The sequence below is a fragment of the Melitaea cinxia genome, chromosome 10 (assembly GCF_905220565.1).
Source record: "Melitaea cinxia chromosome 10, ilMelCinx1.1, whole genome shotgun sequence".
Taxonomy (NCBI): domain Eukaryota; kingdom Metazoa; phylum Arthropoda; class Insecta; order Lepidoptera; family Nymphalidae; genus Melitaea; species Melitaea cinxia.
In genome coordinates this window covers 10,406,130-10,422,083 of record NC_059403.1, presented here as the reverse complement: position 1 = coordinate 10,422,083, position 15,954 = coordinate 10,406,130, and the positions used below count along the sequence as shown (strand labels likewise).

General features: G+C 33.7%; 1 protein-coding gene across 1 annotated transcript in view; it reads right to left on the bottom strand.

Annotated features, from left to right (window-relative positions):
• Positions 1-15,480, bottom strand: part of LOC123657270 (inactive rhomboid protein 1) — a 30,135-nt gene extending 14,655 nt beyond the window's left edge. Inside the window, exons 1-3 of the mRNA XM_045592845.1 lie at positions 15,026-15,480; positions 8,608-8,779; positions 903-1,081 (exon numbers count right to left, since the gene is read on the bottom strand). Of these exons, the coding sequence (XP_045448801.1) occupies positions 903-1,081; positions 8,608-8,779; positions 15,026-15,480 (806 nt within the window). The remainder of the gene's footprint in view (positions 1-902; positions 1,082-8,607; positions 8,780-15,025) is intronic.
• Between the last annotated feature and the right edge of the window lie 474 nt (positions 15,481-15,954).

The window sequence follows — 15,954 nt, the reverse complement described above, 5'->3', positions numbered from 1 at the left end:
GCCATACTATTCAACTAGACCGCAACAACTTCGAGAAGGAGGCCGATAGGAGGATTCGGTTGGGCTGGGCGGCATTTGGCAGGCTTCGTCGAATTTTCACTTCGATGATTCCGCAATGCTTGAAGACAAAAGTCTTCGAGCAATACGTCCTGCTTGTGTTAACATACGGAGCCGAGACGTGGACACTGACGAAGGGACTGGTTCACAAGCTTAAAGTCGCTCAACGTGCAATGGAACGGGCTAAGCTTGGGGTTTCTCTCAAAGATACGATTAGAAATGAGACTATCCGCGAGAGAACGAAAGTAAGCGACATAGCCCACAGAATAAGTAAGTTGAAGTGGCAGTGGGGTGGTCATCTGTGTCGCAGGACCGATAGTTTTGGAGCAGACGGGTCCTGGAGTGGAGACCGCGTCTTCAAAAACGCAGTGTGGGACATCCTCCGGTCCATTGGACCGACGATCTACGTAAGATTGGTGGTGTAGGCTGGATGAGGATTGCGGAAAACCGAGATGTCTGGCACTAACTTGGGGAGGCCTATGTCTAGCAGAGGACTGCAATAGGCTGAGCTGACTGACTGACTGAAATAATAATCCACCGAACATCATTCCAAAACTTACAAAGTTACAATTTTTACTTAATTTTTTAGATAATTGGTGCGGGCTTTGACACTGAAAGCGTTATTACGTTAAAAATAGCAAATATTTAGAAAACCAATATTAGTTTTATTTTTTGATTTAGAAGAATATAATAGACATGGTAACATTTGTACAGTTTTTTTTTGTATTTTTCATTCAAACGATGTACATATTTTTAAACAATATTAATTATTAAAAGATATTACTATCTTAACTCAACAAATTTACAAATAAGGAACGTTAAATTTAAGTTATTTAAGCACTTACCCTTTCGTTCCATCAACAGCGTCTTCGTCATGATGATGCTGGTTCAACGGTGACGTCAGTGCTTGAGGAGTAAAGAACACATCATCGACGTCGACGTCATCGTGCGGACTGGTCGCTGAGCCTCGAAATGAACGAGACCACTGCGCCGATGTCGACTGACGTGAGCGTCTTGTAACCGCCTGTTAGACCAAAAATATCATTAAAATCAATTAAGGGAGATCATAGTTAGTATATTTAATACTTTTAGACTTTCAGAATTAAAACTCGATATGATTTGACGACGCGTTGGCGCAGCGGTCATAGCACTATCTGTAGCGCTGGCAGTCGCGGGTTCGATTCCCGCTCACGACAGACATTTGTATCGGCCATATAGATGTTTGTCGTGGTCTGGGCGTTGTGCTTGTGTATTGTGAGTGTTTTCGGACACCAGACACAGGAGAAAATCTTACTGGGGGCCGTTGAGTATGAAGCGTTTATTTATTTAGTTTATGTTGTCCCAGCGGTCACAGCACTGGCTGTTCCACTGATGGTCATGGGTTTGATCCACTCTCAAGGCAAATATCTGTTTAGAAGATACAGATATTTTCCGTTGTCGTGGTTTGGGCGTTTGGGCCCGTGTATTGTATGTATTTCTGGTCCCACAACACTAGAGCAAATCTTACAGGTAGCCGTTGAGTGAGAGAGATTTCCATGTCATAGCCGGGTGTTCTTTTTTTTTAATACACGAGTTCAATATACTGTAGATAATTTTCGGTTTGTAAATATATGATCATACGTTATACTTTTCCGGTATGAAAAATAATATCCCGCTTTTAATACGTATCGAACGTAGCCTTAAACCGTGTCATTATATCAGAAGATAAATGAGCCCCATAATCGTCAATGACACCAACCTTAACGCCTAACATTTATCATATCCACTTTTACCCCAAAAATGTAAGACTTATGTTGTAAATACGGCGCGTTTGCATGACACACTCCATAAATCCATTTTTAAAGCATAGTGCTCTTAAGAGAAGCGGCTATATTATGTAGAGTTCCTTTCTAGGGTATTGCTGCGACCAGCAACTGTGTTATTTACGATGCTATAAAGCTTGACTCGATCCCTAAAGACATCGCTTTTATAATTTATCGCACAGAAATATGGTAGCCTAATTCGTCTATCGCATATTCTGGATGCCACAAAAGTGAGAAATTGTGGGGTAATATATACATTTGTACTATAGGATAACGACCACATATTTGCTATTTTGTTGGGGAAGTTGGTAATACCAACCTGTAACAAAATACTAATTTTAATTTTTGATTTCTTGAATAGCTAAGCTAAACGTTTATCTCAAGAAACGTCAAAAATTTTACTATTTTCAAAGCAAGGAAACGTAATTTAAGGCCGTGATTTAAGTAAATTATCTCACACGTTAAAAATATGTATAGTTAAAGATTGTTCTGAATGTTCCACATTGAATATTAAAAATATAATTATGTTACGTATTCGTAAAAATAAAATACATATTTTTTTTATCAAATATCTGACAGTTCAAAAGTGATCACACAAATATGTAAATCTAATTAATGTTATATCATCGTCCCGTCATATGAGAATTTATAAAATAAAAAAAGCACTTCGCAAAATTATCATTAAATTTATTAATAAAGTTGTATATTTTTATAGCAAGTATTACCTCTAGATAATTAGTATATGCGCTGTCTGTTGGTCATTTTCATCCAAGAAAATTTTAACTCATTCAATCGTGAATTTATGGAAACGCAATAAGCTTATCTTTACTTTCATACTAACATCATAAATGCAAAATTTTGTGAGTATGGACGAATGTATATTTGTTACTTTATCACGCAAAAACTACTGAATTGACAATAATGAAACTCGGTGCGCATGTAGCTGTAGATTCAGAATAATTTATAGTGTTTTTCACATTCCCTAAGTTAAAAAAAGTTACTAAAAACAAAATAAAATTACTTTACAAAAATAATAAAAAACATTAGCGACGATAGTTAGTTATAAAAAAAAAAATGAGAAAAATAGGTTTGTATAAAAGAAAATCGATAAAAAATCGATATAATCGCGTACGAAGTTTGCCTAGTCAGCTAGTGTCAAATAATATAAACAAAAAAGTTTCGTTGCTGTTTGCGTAAAGCCACGTCAAACAGTTAACAAGATACGTGCAAACGTAACTATAAAATTAATTACATTTGAAGGTTTTAAGAGAAATACGAAACCTTTGGTACTTCATAGGTTTAGTGTTCACTTTAATGACGCTACCTCGTTTTAGATTCCAACATTCACTAACATTTGCATAACATTGTTCGAAAAAAGGAGTTGTTTCTGCGAACAGACTGTTTACTCAGAACATTCGAATATTATTACTTTTTATAATTGAATTTAAAACTTGTTTGTTAAACAACTAAAAAGCAAGCTTAAATCGTGAAAGTTAACTTTTGTTTTCTTAGTAGCGCAATACGATTATGAAAATAAAATTTTACCGTTAGTCTGTAGAAGTTGAACTACGTTATAACGTTAAGACTTTCGCACGCTTTATAAATATTTTATATTTATTTTATATTTAAAAAATATATATTAACTTTGCCATTCTTGAGTATTAATGTAGTAATGTATTAACATACTTAAGTTTAATTAAATAGGAAATGTCCAGTAAAATAAAACAAGCAACTATCCAAAGTCAAAGTTTAAAAGTTGAAACAAATAAATAAAATTAGAGTGTCTGTTTGTAATATTAAAATAACGGCTTTTAACTAAATGCATATGGATGTACACGGTACATATACCAAAATAACTTTTTTTAATTTTTATTTGTCTGTCTGTCTGTTCGTTTGTTTCGGCTAATCTCTGAAACGGTTGGACCGATTTTGACGAAACTTTTACTAACAGGTAGCTCATGTAATAAGAAGTAACTTAGGCTACTTTTATCTCAGATTTTTTTTGTAACTATAACTGAACCATATTTTTTTAAATTCTACCCGGACGAAGTCGCGGGCACAGCTAGTCATAAAAAAAGTTTGTGTGTCAGCTCCGACATGTGACTCGAGCTTACTCCTGAAGAACGATTACTTTGATTGTTGTTTACATTGAAATTTTAATTTAACGAATGAAAGCTGACCACGCAAATGTTTTTTTACTATAAATGTTATTAACCCCTTAATATTGAAACAGCATTTATGGTATATTAATTAATGGAATCACTTCACATTGGTAATTAATGGTTTCTTTACAATGTGTATTACACTCATCAAGATACACTAAACGTATATCCTAAAATATATTAAATATATCATTATTATTTTCTAAAGTCTTATGTATGAGTCACGAATAAAAATATTATTTACCTCCAAAAAGATCGTAACAAAATTATACCGTTAATTCTCTTTTCCTTTCTTATTATATATGTACATATATACGTTGTATTTAAATACTTCAAGAGCGTTATTCATATTTATTACGGGCTTGAGCATATTTTATAACTTCCAAGTAGGAGATATATGCGTCGCTAAGTGGTTAGAAGGTTTATAAAGCAGATACATACAAGCTTGCAACACGAAGCCTCTTAAGTGCCTCGACAACAAGAGCTTCTAGAGAGGTAATGAGAAATGTACGCTTCTACAGTAAAAATAGATATCTTTTATAACACTGTCGTTTTATTATTCTTTATGAAGTTTATTGTTTATATTGATACCATAAGCAAATATAAAAATTACAAAATACTAAATGATGTCATGGTCACATTATGACCATATTAATAAGAACTACTTTAAGCAGTGGGAAGTATTAATTATTTAAATTAAAACTATCTCTTTTTATTTCATGCTAATAATCGTAAACTATGTTTCTGTCATAATTTTAAAAGAAATACATTGCCCCTTGTTTAGCAATAAAAAATTTAATTATTCGATACATAATAAATTTACAAATACTGGTTCTACATTATTAAGAGAACTACGGTACGTTAGACATGAAGGTGAGACATATGACTCATGATTAAATTTCTCTAAACTTTTATTTTCCCATTTAATAAGTTAGTTAAATACGTTTCTATGACAAAATATCGCTTATATGAATATAATTTAATATATTCGATCGAGAAACTATTTCTCTACTTCTGTACTTTCTCTAATTATACATCGCTATTTACTTTATTAGATTATTAAAATGCTTATGTATTATGAGCACCTGTGTACTGTTTGTGTCACGTTTTTAGTAATAGGTTTTTCTTTTCAACTCCATATTTGTATTCTAATTCATGTGTTGTTATTTACTAGTTTGTACCCGCATTTTGGTACAATTTTGCTAATATTTGTTTATAGAGTTATTCATATCTAAATTATATATCGGGACCTTAGTTTTTTACTAAAACCTTTGCGTGATCCCAAAATACTTAAAGACTGATAGACAGAAAAATGGAATATCATAAAAAATTGTACTAGTTTTGACTTCCGTTGTTTTCATATTAATCTTCATTATTATTTTCCCCATTTTTTAGACTCGGACGTCAAGCGGTGACAAATGTATTATATTAAAAGTAGAAAAATATCCGCGGCAACAAAGTCTTAGTTTAGAAACAAGTAATAAACTATGTGATTAGTAAATCTTTAAATGACAAATCATATTTCCCGTTAGTCTAGTATAAAGCATTTAAACGAACTCAGTCCTCTTCACCCGCTTCTTAAACTTTATACATGTCAGCTAACTTTTAATGTTTAACCTCCTATAAGTAGGTAGGTAAGCTTTAAAACCGAGACACCTGTGACCACAACAGTTAAGGTGCCTTTGTACAAGTTTTAGAAACTAATTATTGAAGTAATAACTGGTAATGAATATACTTATCCAGAAATTGTCAACAATTTAAAGTGCTATTTTGAGATGTTTAAGTGAGAAAAACGCCAAATTTATAATAAAGATCAAAACCATTTGAAAATATTACAGTAGGTATATCTCTAAGCAATTACTCGCTTATTGATTTTAAGCACGTGAGCCCGTGTAGATCCTAGATGTAATAACAAAAAGGTATAAATAAATAAACGACTCATAATCAATGTAGGAAATTTATGTAAATTCTTTGTCGGGAACTGGAAACACACATATTACACAAGCACAAATACAGATAATAAATGTGTGGTCTACATAAATGTTTGACATGTACGGGAATGGAATTCGATATAGCTGTGGTCAGTTGCTATGATTACTATGTCGTCGAAATAATAAATCTATGTTAATTACTTGCTTAGAATGTTTTTTTTTTTTTTTTTTTTGATGCACTACTTAACCATTTTTTATATGACTCTGTAACATTTTATATGGACGTTAACGTGGATGAAACCCTAAGTACGTCTAGAGTGCTGTAATAACAATAAAAATGAAATGAAATCTTTTAATTCTTAATAGCTTTTTATGCACGTGGCATACACTCTTATCGCGCAGCTACGATGTACATGGAACTGCTTGAAAAATAGTATTGATTTACTTATTTATTTAAAACTAGCTGAACGGCAAACTAGCACTCGTATTTTTTTTTCGTGAATAAATATTTCTTTTTTCCTGTCCATAAATCGTATCCTGAGAATATCGACCAAAAATATATAACCAATTCGGTGCAAGCATTCGGAGGCTATGCACGTACGTATATTTTGACGATTTAATGTCGTTTATATGGTTTAATTTTAAAAATTCATATTAAGCATATTCACGCTGAAAAAAAAATGATGTTTTGAAATCGTTAAAAATAAAAAACAACAATAGTAAACGTCATATAAAATAACAGTTAAAAATCATCTCATACTCAAAAGCCCTAAGTAAGATCAAAATCCCAAGCCAAAGATCTCCCAAATAACAGAAACACATACTCTGAGACCACAACTAGCAATTGTAAGACCTTAACAACAATTTGTCACAAACGCAATGGTTAATTTTTGTTATCACAGAGATAACCCAACCTGTCTTATTTATACAAAATTTGCAATTTCAAAAATTACCCATACATTGTAAAATCTTATCGTTAATTTAAAATCAAATTTTAAGGCTTCAATACCAATTAATTACAAAAAACAATGACTGTTATTTTATAATTATTAACTGTTATCGTTTGTCTAAATTAAATAAAGATTGATGAGAAGGAGATAGATAAGAAATAATTAAAATAAAGACCTTTTTTGGTCAAAATAATACCAGAAGTAACAGCTGAGTTGAAGAAGCTGATTTACTGTCCTGCATTGTATCATAACTTATTATAAATTATTATGTGTGTGCACCACCACACTACCACTTAACTGAGGTAGACACAGCAGGAAATATCCTGCTCAAATTCTCGAGCAGCCTGACTGGGGAAGTACCTCGACCTTCCATTCGACCTCAGCTAATTAATACTGCTTTCAAGCAGTATTGTGTTTTTGTCGTGAGTAAGGTGATCACTGATCAGAGCTCCTTTGAGGGGATTACGGGTAGGTGCGGCAACGCGCTTGCGATGCTTCTGGTGTTGCAGGCGTCTATAGGCTACAATAATCGCTAACCATAAGGTGAGCCGTACGCTTGTTTGACGACCTAGCTGAATAAAAATAAGAAAAAAACATACAAATAATTCTTATAAATGATGTGGTTTACAAGTAGAAAACACAATAGCGTTTAACTCGCATTCTTAACCAACACAAAAAAAGAACGAGAATTCGACTGTATTTTTTGGTGTATGTGCGTGTGAGTACCGATAATATGATTCATTTTTTAATCGAATGCTGATACATTATGCGTTATAAAACAATGTATTTCAATAAAAAGAATTAAAGCGCTAATTCAATCGAGTAATCAAAGCCAGCACGATTAAAAGATTTACGTATAATTAAAATACAAATATTAAAACTTATTCGGACATTGAAAAAAAATTACTTAGAGAGAACGATACTCGTAATTTGTTACGAAAGAAATTACATTCATATATCTTACACTTTCCGCTAGCTCATCAACTGATTATTTTGTAAATGATTTTATGAGTTCGTTTATCTTTACTACCTCGCCATGTTAATTTTAAATTAATTATAAGAGAAAATTCGACAATTATGGAGGACCGTGACCATGGTTGCTGTGGAATATCCGAAACGTCGAGCATTTAAAAAACTTAATAAACCGCGATAAAATGCGTAAAAGTTGTTTCATTATGATATGTGAAATTCGCGTAAACATTAGAAGAAAAAAAACCCACAATGGTTTAATACTCGTAGATATAGCAAGTTCGAGGAAGAAAAGTCACCTTTCTATATTCGAATTATTGGTGAGTTTTTGTGCTTAAGACATTCGCCGTATAGATAAAATAATATGGTTTTTTTTTTATAAATAGAGTTATGTCCACAGGCTTAAAGTGCCCATGCTTTTGTTATTCCGATTTTTAGTTTTATTACTGATCGTTTACTTGTTACACTACTGTAGAATGCAGAAAATAATATGTTATAAAATGTTTGTGTAACCAAAACAGTTTACGTAATTTAAAAAATATTTTTTTTTTATTGCTAAAGTATTGGACGCTAATGCTACGCAAGTAGCGTATATACCATGTTTTAGAGTCTAAAAATGAAATTTAATGCCTAGTTTTAAGAAATAGCGGCATTTTTCCTTACTTACTTAATTTATCCACAATAGTGTACGCTCATTTACTATAAATCAATCAGCCAATACACGATATACACTTACAGTAACAACATAAGAGATTCCGGTGAGGGTGAGCCTCGCCACGCTGTCTTTCCCGAGACGAGTGGGCACAGGTGAGGGAGGCTGGAGCGGCGCCGGCGCAGGGAGGACATCGGGCCGCTCTCGCGTTTGCCCCCGCGCCTCTCTCGGTGCCGCTCCGGACGCTCCATACATACTGGAAAATAAATTTAATATTTACTCCAAACGAACCGCAATATTTAGCTTTCAACAATATGCTAATGGACTATTTCTAAATAATTATTTCACTAGTCCCGTAAGAAATTATTGCAAATGAATTTTGATTCTTTGATCGACCTTTTTTAACGTTTACGGGCGTAGAAGAAGAATTTAAATTGTTAATGTTACAAATATATTTACATACTAGCGACCCGCCCCGGATTCGCACGGATGCAATGCTGATACTAAATATACTACAAAATGTCTTTATTTATAGTGAGAAGCTAGTTTATAGCGTGGTTATTAACATAATAACAACAACATTCAAATATGCGTCGTTAGATTAGACGTTGTTACAGAATACGTTGAAGAAATAAAGGTTCACTGCTCGTTACCCGTAGGTGATAGCGTGATAATATGTAGCCTATATGTTGACCCGACTTCTTTATAATGTTCATGCCAAATTTGAAGTAAATCCATGCAATACTTTTTGAGTTTATCCCGGACATACATACAGACAAACAGACAAAAATTCTAAAAACTATATTTTTGGCTTCAGTATCGATTGTAGATCACACCCCAAGTATTCTTAAAAAAAATATTCAATGTACAGTTTTGACTTTCCTACCATTTTATTATATGTATATAGATAATCGACCTTATTCGAACTGCCCGCGATATCTACGAAGTAGAAGTGTAGGTACTATGTAGCGTAACATTCTCACATGTTGTAATACTTGTAATATTAAAAATTCATATCACAATTTCTCATTGTATTTTCTTTTGTTTTATATGTTACTGTATTTTTTCAGGCAATAAATGTAGCCGGACATCACTTTTTGGGTATTAAATAGAACACAAAATATTATTTTAGAATAGGAAACACTTTTTAATACAGAAAAAAAATAATTTATTCGGTTGTAAGAAAGTATTTTAAAGTAGATTAAGACATCGTTCCATAGCTTAATTGGCCGCCGATACGGTCAGTCGGAGACGCGGGTTCGATTCCCGCTGGAGCGGTCAATTTTTGATATGATATTCAAAAATGTTTAGAATTCCTAATGTGTGGGTAGCACAAAAATAAAATCGTACATATTAAAAACAGCATAGTGTCGTCTCCTGTCAAAGATTTTCATTGTTATATAAAACTTTGAATAGTTACGGGTCTCTGTAAAGAACTCACTATAGACGGCGCCACGGTTCGCTTAAACCGAATATAAAAATAATCATATCAAAAATTACGATCTAGCGGGTACATCGTTCCATAGCTTAATCGGCTAGAGCGTCGACACGGTCAGTCGGAGACGCAGGTTCGATCCCCGCTGGAACGGTCAATTTTTGATATGATATTCAAAAATGTTTAGATTAAGATACTAGTAGATTATTTGTCACAAGATATTTTATAACCATTGTAATAAAACAAATCCAACACTGCGTTTTTAGATATTTAAATTTACTTATTTATAAATGTAATATTAATATATGAGTTTTTTTTTATATAACTAGGTCGGTAAACAAGCATACGGCCTTGCCTAATGTTAAGCGATTACAAAAGCTTATAGACTTCTGCAACACCAGAAACATCGCAAGCGCGTTGTCGACACTATCCACAATACCCCCCAGTAGCTCTGGTCACCTTTCTCACCAAAAGGAACACAACACTACTTGAAAACAGTATTGTTTAGCTGTGATCTTCTATAAGATCGAGGTATTCCCCATTTGGACAGCTCCATATTTCGAACATAAAACTTCCCGCTGCGCCCTACCTCAGTTGTGCTACCTCTATTAAATTAATTGCGAAACGACAATATTATCACCAATATTGTTTAATTTAGGACATATCTTGTTCAAAATCTGGAGTAGGTCAATCTATGTGGAAGTACATCAACCTTAAAGAAGAGGCAGCTAAATAAATGCTATCAAGTAATTTTAGGTTCCTGTGGTAAGTAAGAGTGACCAGAGCTCCTGGTTGTGTGTAAGGTTGAAAACGCGTTTGCGGCGACGGCTATAGACTACGGTAACCTCTTTCCATCAAGTGGGCCGTACGCTTATTTGGCGACCTAGTCGTATAAAAAATGTCTACAGAAGTAATAAAAATAAAGCAGTCAAATAACGACGTAGATCTAGGAAATCAAATTTGTAATACGTTTTCTAAGTTCTGCCTGCAAAACAGAAAAATAGTCTTATATTTTGGTACCGGTTTCCGAACGGTATGTCGAGCATTCACACTTTTCTAACATGGCATTTGAAATCCGTACGCGATCCGCTATATATCGAAGTCTTCAAATTTAGTGGTGAAGCTGAATTTATAATACAATCGAATTTAAATCGAATCAAAATTTAAAAATCGAATGTTTAATCGAAATTGATTAATCGTATTTTGAAAATTATTTGAATAAAGTACCTTTAACAAATTTTAGTAATAAAGACACTTTGGTAATATAATAAATATTAATCTGAAGGTTTTTATATGTGTGTAAGACCAACAACCGAACCTTACCTTCATTAATTGACGACGCGTTAGCACAGCGGTCATTATTTCAACCTATCACAGTCCACTGCTGGACATAGGCCTGCACAAGTTCATGCCAAAAATGGCGTGAACTCATGAGCTGGCTGTATGGCTACGTTAGTAAAAAATATAGCCACCCCCTCTCTTCCCGTGGGTGTCGTAAGAGGCGACTAAGGGAGAACATAGTTCCACTACCACCTTGGAACTTGAAAAGCCGACCGATGGATACAACAGCTGGCTTTGAAATACACAGGCTGAAAACGGGCAGCAGCGTCTTCGGGGCGACAAAGCCAGTCCTTCGATTATCAACCAGCCTACCCAGCGTGGTGACTATGGCCAAAACACATGAGTAGCGCAGTGGTCACAGCAATTGCTATTGCGCTGGCGATCGCCGGTTCAATCCCCGCTGACGACAGATATTTGTATTGGCCATATAGATGTTTGTCATGGTCTTAGTGTGTTTTTTCTCATAAATATACATCTTTATTTTGTTAATGTTCCCATGAGAATTCTATTATTTATTCATTGTTAGAATAATGACAGTGTGTCTCAAACAACGATATCCTGTAGCATGATGAATGATCCTGATCTAGTGAAGAACTTGAGATACATATAGGTACGACAGGACTTACTAATGTTTGTTAAATAATCAAAACTGTAAATTTAAATTGTGATTCTGGCTATTGCCAACTTATTCAACGTAGTCGTCAATAGTCTCCTCGGATGGCTGATCTCAATAGAACTTTAAAAAAAGGGTTATATTTCACACACACGTATCGTACTTACGTATTATTAAAATCAACTTCTTAGATGTTATTGCTACAGTGCTTAATCTATAATAAAATAAATATTTATTTATTAATTTACATCTGGCTCAAGACCTCATGATCATACTGTAAGTCAAAATTTAAACTAGTATGTGACAATAATATATCTAAATGGAACTCAATATTTTTCAAACGTTACTCGTATTTTAGCGCCTTTTAACCTGTCCCATAATTCGCATGACCTCATTTCTGATCGTCTTAAATACGGGTCAGGTCAGTATTAAATATTTAGCACGCATTCGCTGAGCTTAACGTCATATAATTCAGAAAAATTACCTTCCATACGAATTCATAATTTGATGTTGAGTAATAAACATATTTGATAGAATTTTTTATACAAAACACTAATTAATTCTTGTATACGTAATTGATTTTATTTGTTACGGATTGATAATTACAATTCATTTTCCGCTTCCATAACAAACTAATTTTGATTCATCAAACTTATTTGATTAATTTTAGCATGACATTTGTGTCTACTCGTATTCGGTTAATCAAGAGATTTGACAATCAATAAGTAAAATTTATAACAACTAAACACTTTTGCTGAATTGTCGATTGTGATAATGGGGATCAATTCCGTTTTCAGCTCTGCTGAAAAAGTCAATAAATTATAATAGAAAATAAGAACGAAATATTTTACAAATAAGCACAGATTATGTAATCTGTGCTTACATACATACATATCCCATAATATCCTTGAAATAAATTATCAATTACAATTTAGATTTTAAGATAATCCAAAGTAACGTTGCTGGATTAGTATTATCTTGCCTACATTTAAAATTTCATCTTTAATTTTATGTTAGCTTCCATTATAATACATGCAAATGCTTCCAATATAAGTCTTACTTAAATCAAAACAACGTTCAACGAATACACCTCAATAATTTTACACTGTGTACGGCTTATTAATAATTACACGTATCTTAATAAGTAAAAAAAAATTGGCAGATTACATATCGATATTTCCAACGCATAAAATTTGAAACTTTGTTTTTCATTAAAAGGATTTTGTTACATTATAATTCTATTATACTATACTAAGTATTCCTTACTTCAAAATTTTAATCTATACAAATAAATAAAATTGGAGTGTCTGTTTGTAATATTTAAATAACCGCTTTTTACTAAATACAAATGGATGTATACACGGTATCTATACCAAAATAACATTTTTTTTAATTTTTGTCTGTCTGTCTGTCTGTTTGCCTGGCTGTTTGTTCCCTCTAAGCTCTGAAATGGCTCGACCGATTTTGACGGGACTTTCACTGGCTGATAGCTGATGTAATAAGGAGTAACTTGGGCTACTTTTATTTTAGAAATTTATTTATTTTATACCTCTGCGAACTGACAAACTTTTTTGTTAAATTCCACGTGGATGAAGTCGCGAGCACAGCTAGTATTGATTATAAATATTTATTTCCAACTTTATACGTATCGATACGTATTTATTATTTCACTCGCCCTATCATGACGAATATAATTATTATTAGGTCATTTATCATAATCTGTATTACTAAAACTGTGTTTTTCTAATAACAAACTTCTTTATTGAAGCCTATAAAAATATCTTTTCATATAATGAATTTTCTATTTATTTTCGTAATAAAAACAAAAGAGTAAATATAATGGAATTGCTTGAAAATTTACCTTTACAGAGTCGTTATAACAGAATCGCTCCAAGTTCCAAGAACTTCAAAAAACGTTTGTATAATAATATGAAGATCGTCTGAAATATCTAGGTACGTTGACAGAATATGTGATAGACCTAACATACAGAATACAAAATAAGATGTTAACTGTGAAACATCTGCCGTTCACATAGACCTATTTCACAATACGTATTTTATTTAGAATATCGCTCTATACGGTGAATAACATAAAACTGTTATTATATACAATTTGACTTAAAAAGATTTTTATGGGCTTTAACTTTCTATATTAGTATTACAAATTGAAAACAATTGTGTTTTTATTGCTTGTATTGGATAAACTCAGAAAATACTCGACTGATTTTAAACATCTTTTTACTAAGGGAATGAGTGCTACGTTATCACTGAGTGACATAGAGTATATTTAGAAGGCAAAACTGGAACGGTATCAGCCACGCGGACGAAAGCGTAAGTGGAAAATTGGGTAATTAAATAAAGTAAATAGCGGTAAAAATTCAGAATTTTGTCCAAACTAGTGCTATTTTGGAAACTACGTAAGTACATAGAAGCCTATATGCCTTCGTATTTATACTATAGCAAACCGATTTACATTTAATATTGTTATCTTTCGATACTTGTGTATATACAAATAAGGAAAGCAATTTAAAGAAAAACATTATTATTATTGTTCCCGTGTTTCAAGTAACAATATAAATATATAGTTAGTTTGGGTTAACACTATTATCGTCGCTATATACCTGGCTTATTTTTCTCATTTAACGTAGTTTGTACAGTTAGTGAGACGTTAATGGTATCGTTCGTGTTTATTTAGGTTCTTATATCTGAATATAGAAGTAATGTCCCAATCAAATACTTTTAAATGTCGCTTAGCACTATACATTAACTTTCTAATAAACCTTTCTCGAATAAGCCTTTTTCTCCACGTAGGAGAAGGATTGGAGCTTAATCCACCACGCTGCTCCATTGTGGGTTGGCGTATATGTTCCCTACTGTAAGTAACAATAGCTATCAGGTATTTATGATAAAGCTAGGGCCGAAGGCTTAATGTGCTCTCCAAGGCACGGTGGAGAGACCTACAAGTACAGACATCTACGCTGGAAATCAATATTTGTATAATCACAAATATCAACTCCGAGCGGGTTTCGAACCTCATTCATCGGCGTTTTAGGCGACTACTCACACCACTACACCAGAACGGTTGTTACCAATCAATCAAAATATACACCTACCTAATATCGTCGACATCGGGATGGTGATCGGGTGGTAAGTCGAGCCTGAAGTCACCGAGCGCACGCGCTGCGTGTCGTCTTCTTCTCTCATACCACAATCGCCTCTGTTCAGTCTCATTGTCCCGCTGAACACCAAAGAACGTTTGTGTTTCGCGCTTAAGATAATCCCGTACTGCAACCGTGTGAGCTCGACGTAATCTTACACCGTCTTCCTGGGCCGGTTGAGGAACGGGATCGGGTGGCGGCTGCAGTGGGGGTGCGGATACAATGCGGGGAGGAGAAGCCGGCGGAGGGAGGGGAGGTGCTGTTGCCGCTGGGCCTGGCGAACTCTGACACGTAAGCTGCGGGGCGAGAAGCCCTGCGCTGGAGCGCCTGAAACAAAAGAAAAACACATTAGCACATAATTCGAGGCATACAACTATACATAACATAAACGCTTTAACACTAATAACCATAATTCAAATAACTTCATGTACCTTTTAAAAAACAATATATGCCATTTGAGTTTACTTGAATTACATTGATATAACCCTAAGTATTCGCTGGCTCGAACACTGAGAGAGGACATGCAATCGCTCCATTAAGACACTTAATGCTGATTACAAAGAAAAGAAAACAAACTTTTACACACGCAGTTCCTGCACTAAATGTTTTTCTATAAGGTCCATAATGCGAATAATGACTGAGTTGGAGCGTACTATAGTTCTTTATCTACATACGAGTACATAGGTGTTCAATTTACACGGTGTTCGTTATTCCGGTCGAAGCGTCATCGTTAAATTGGTCCAATTGATTTGGTATTTCCGACTGCAATTCCGTCGCGAAATTAATTTACCATAATTGGAAGTCGATAATAATTGAATCTGATCTCACGGTTCTAAGATGTAACGGAATTACGGATGCTCTATTCAGTCACAACAAACGTTTTG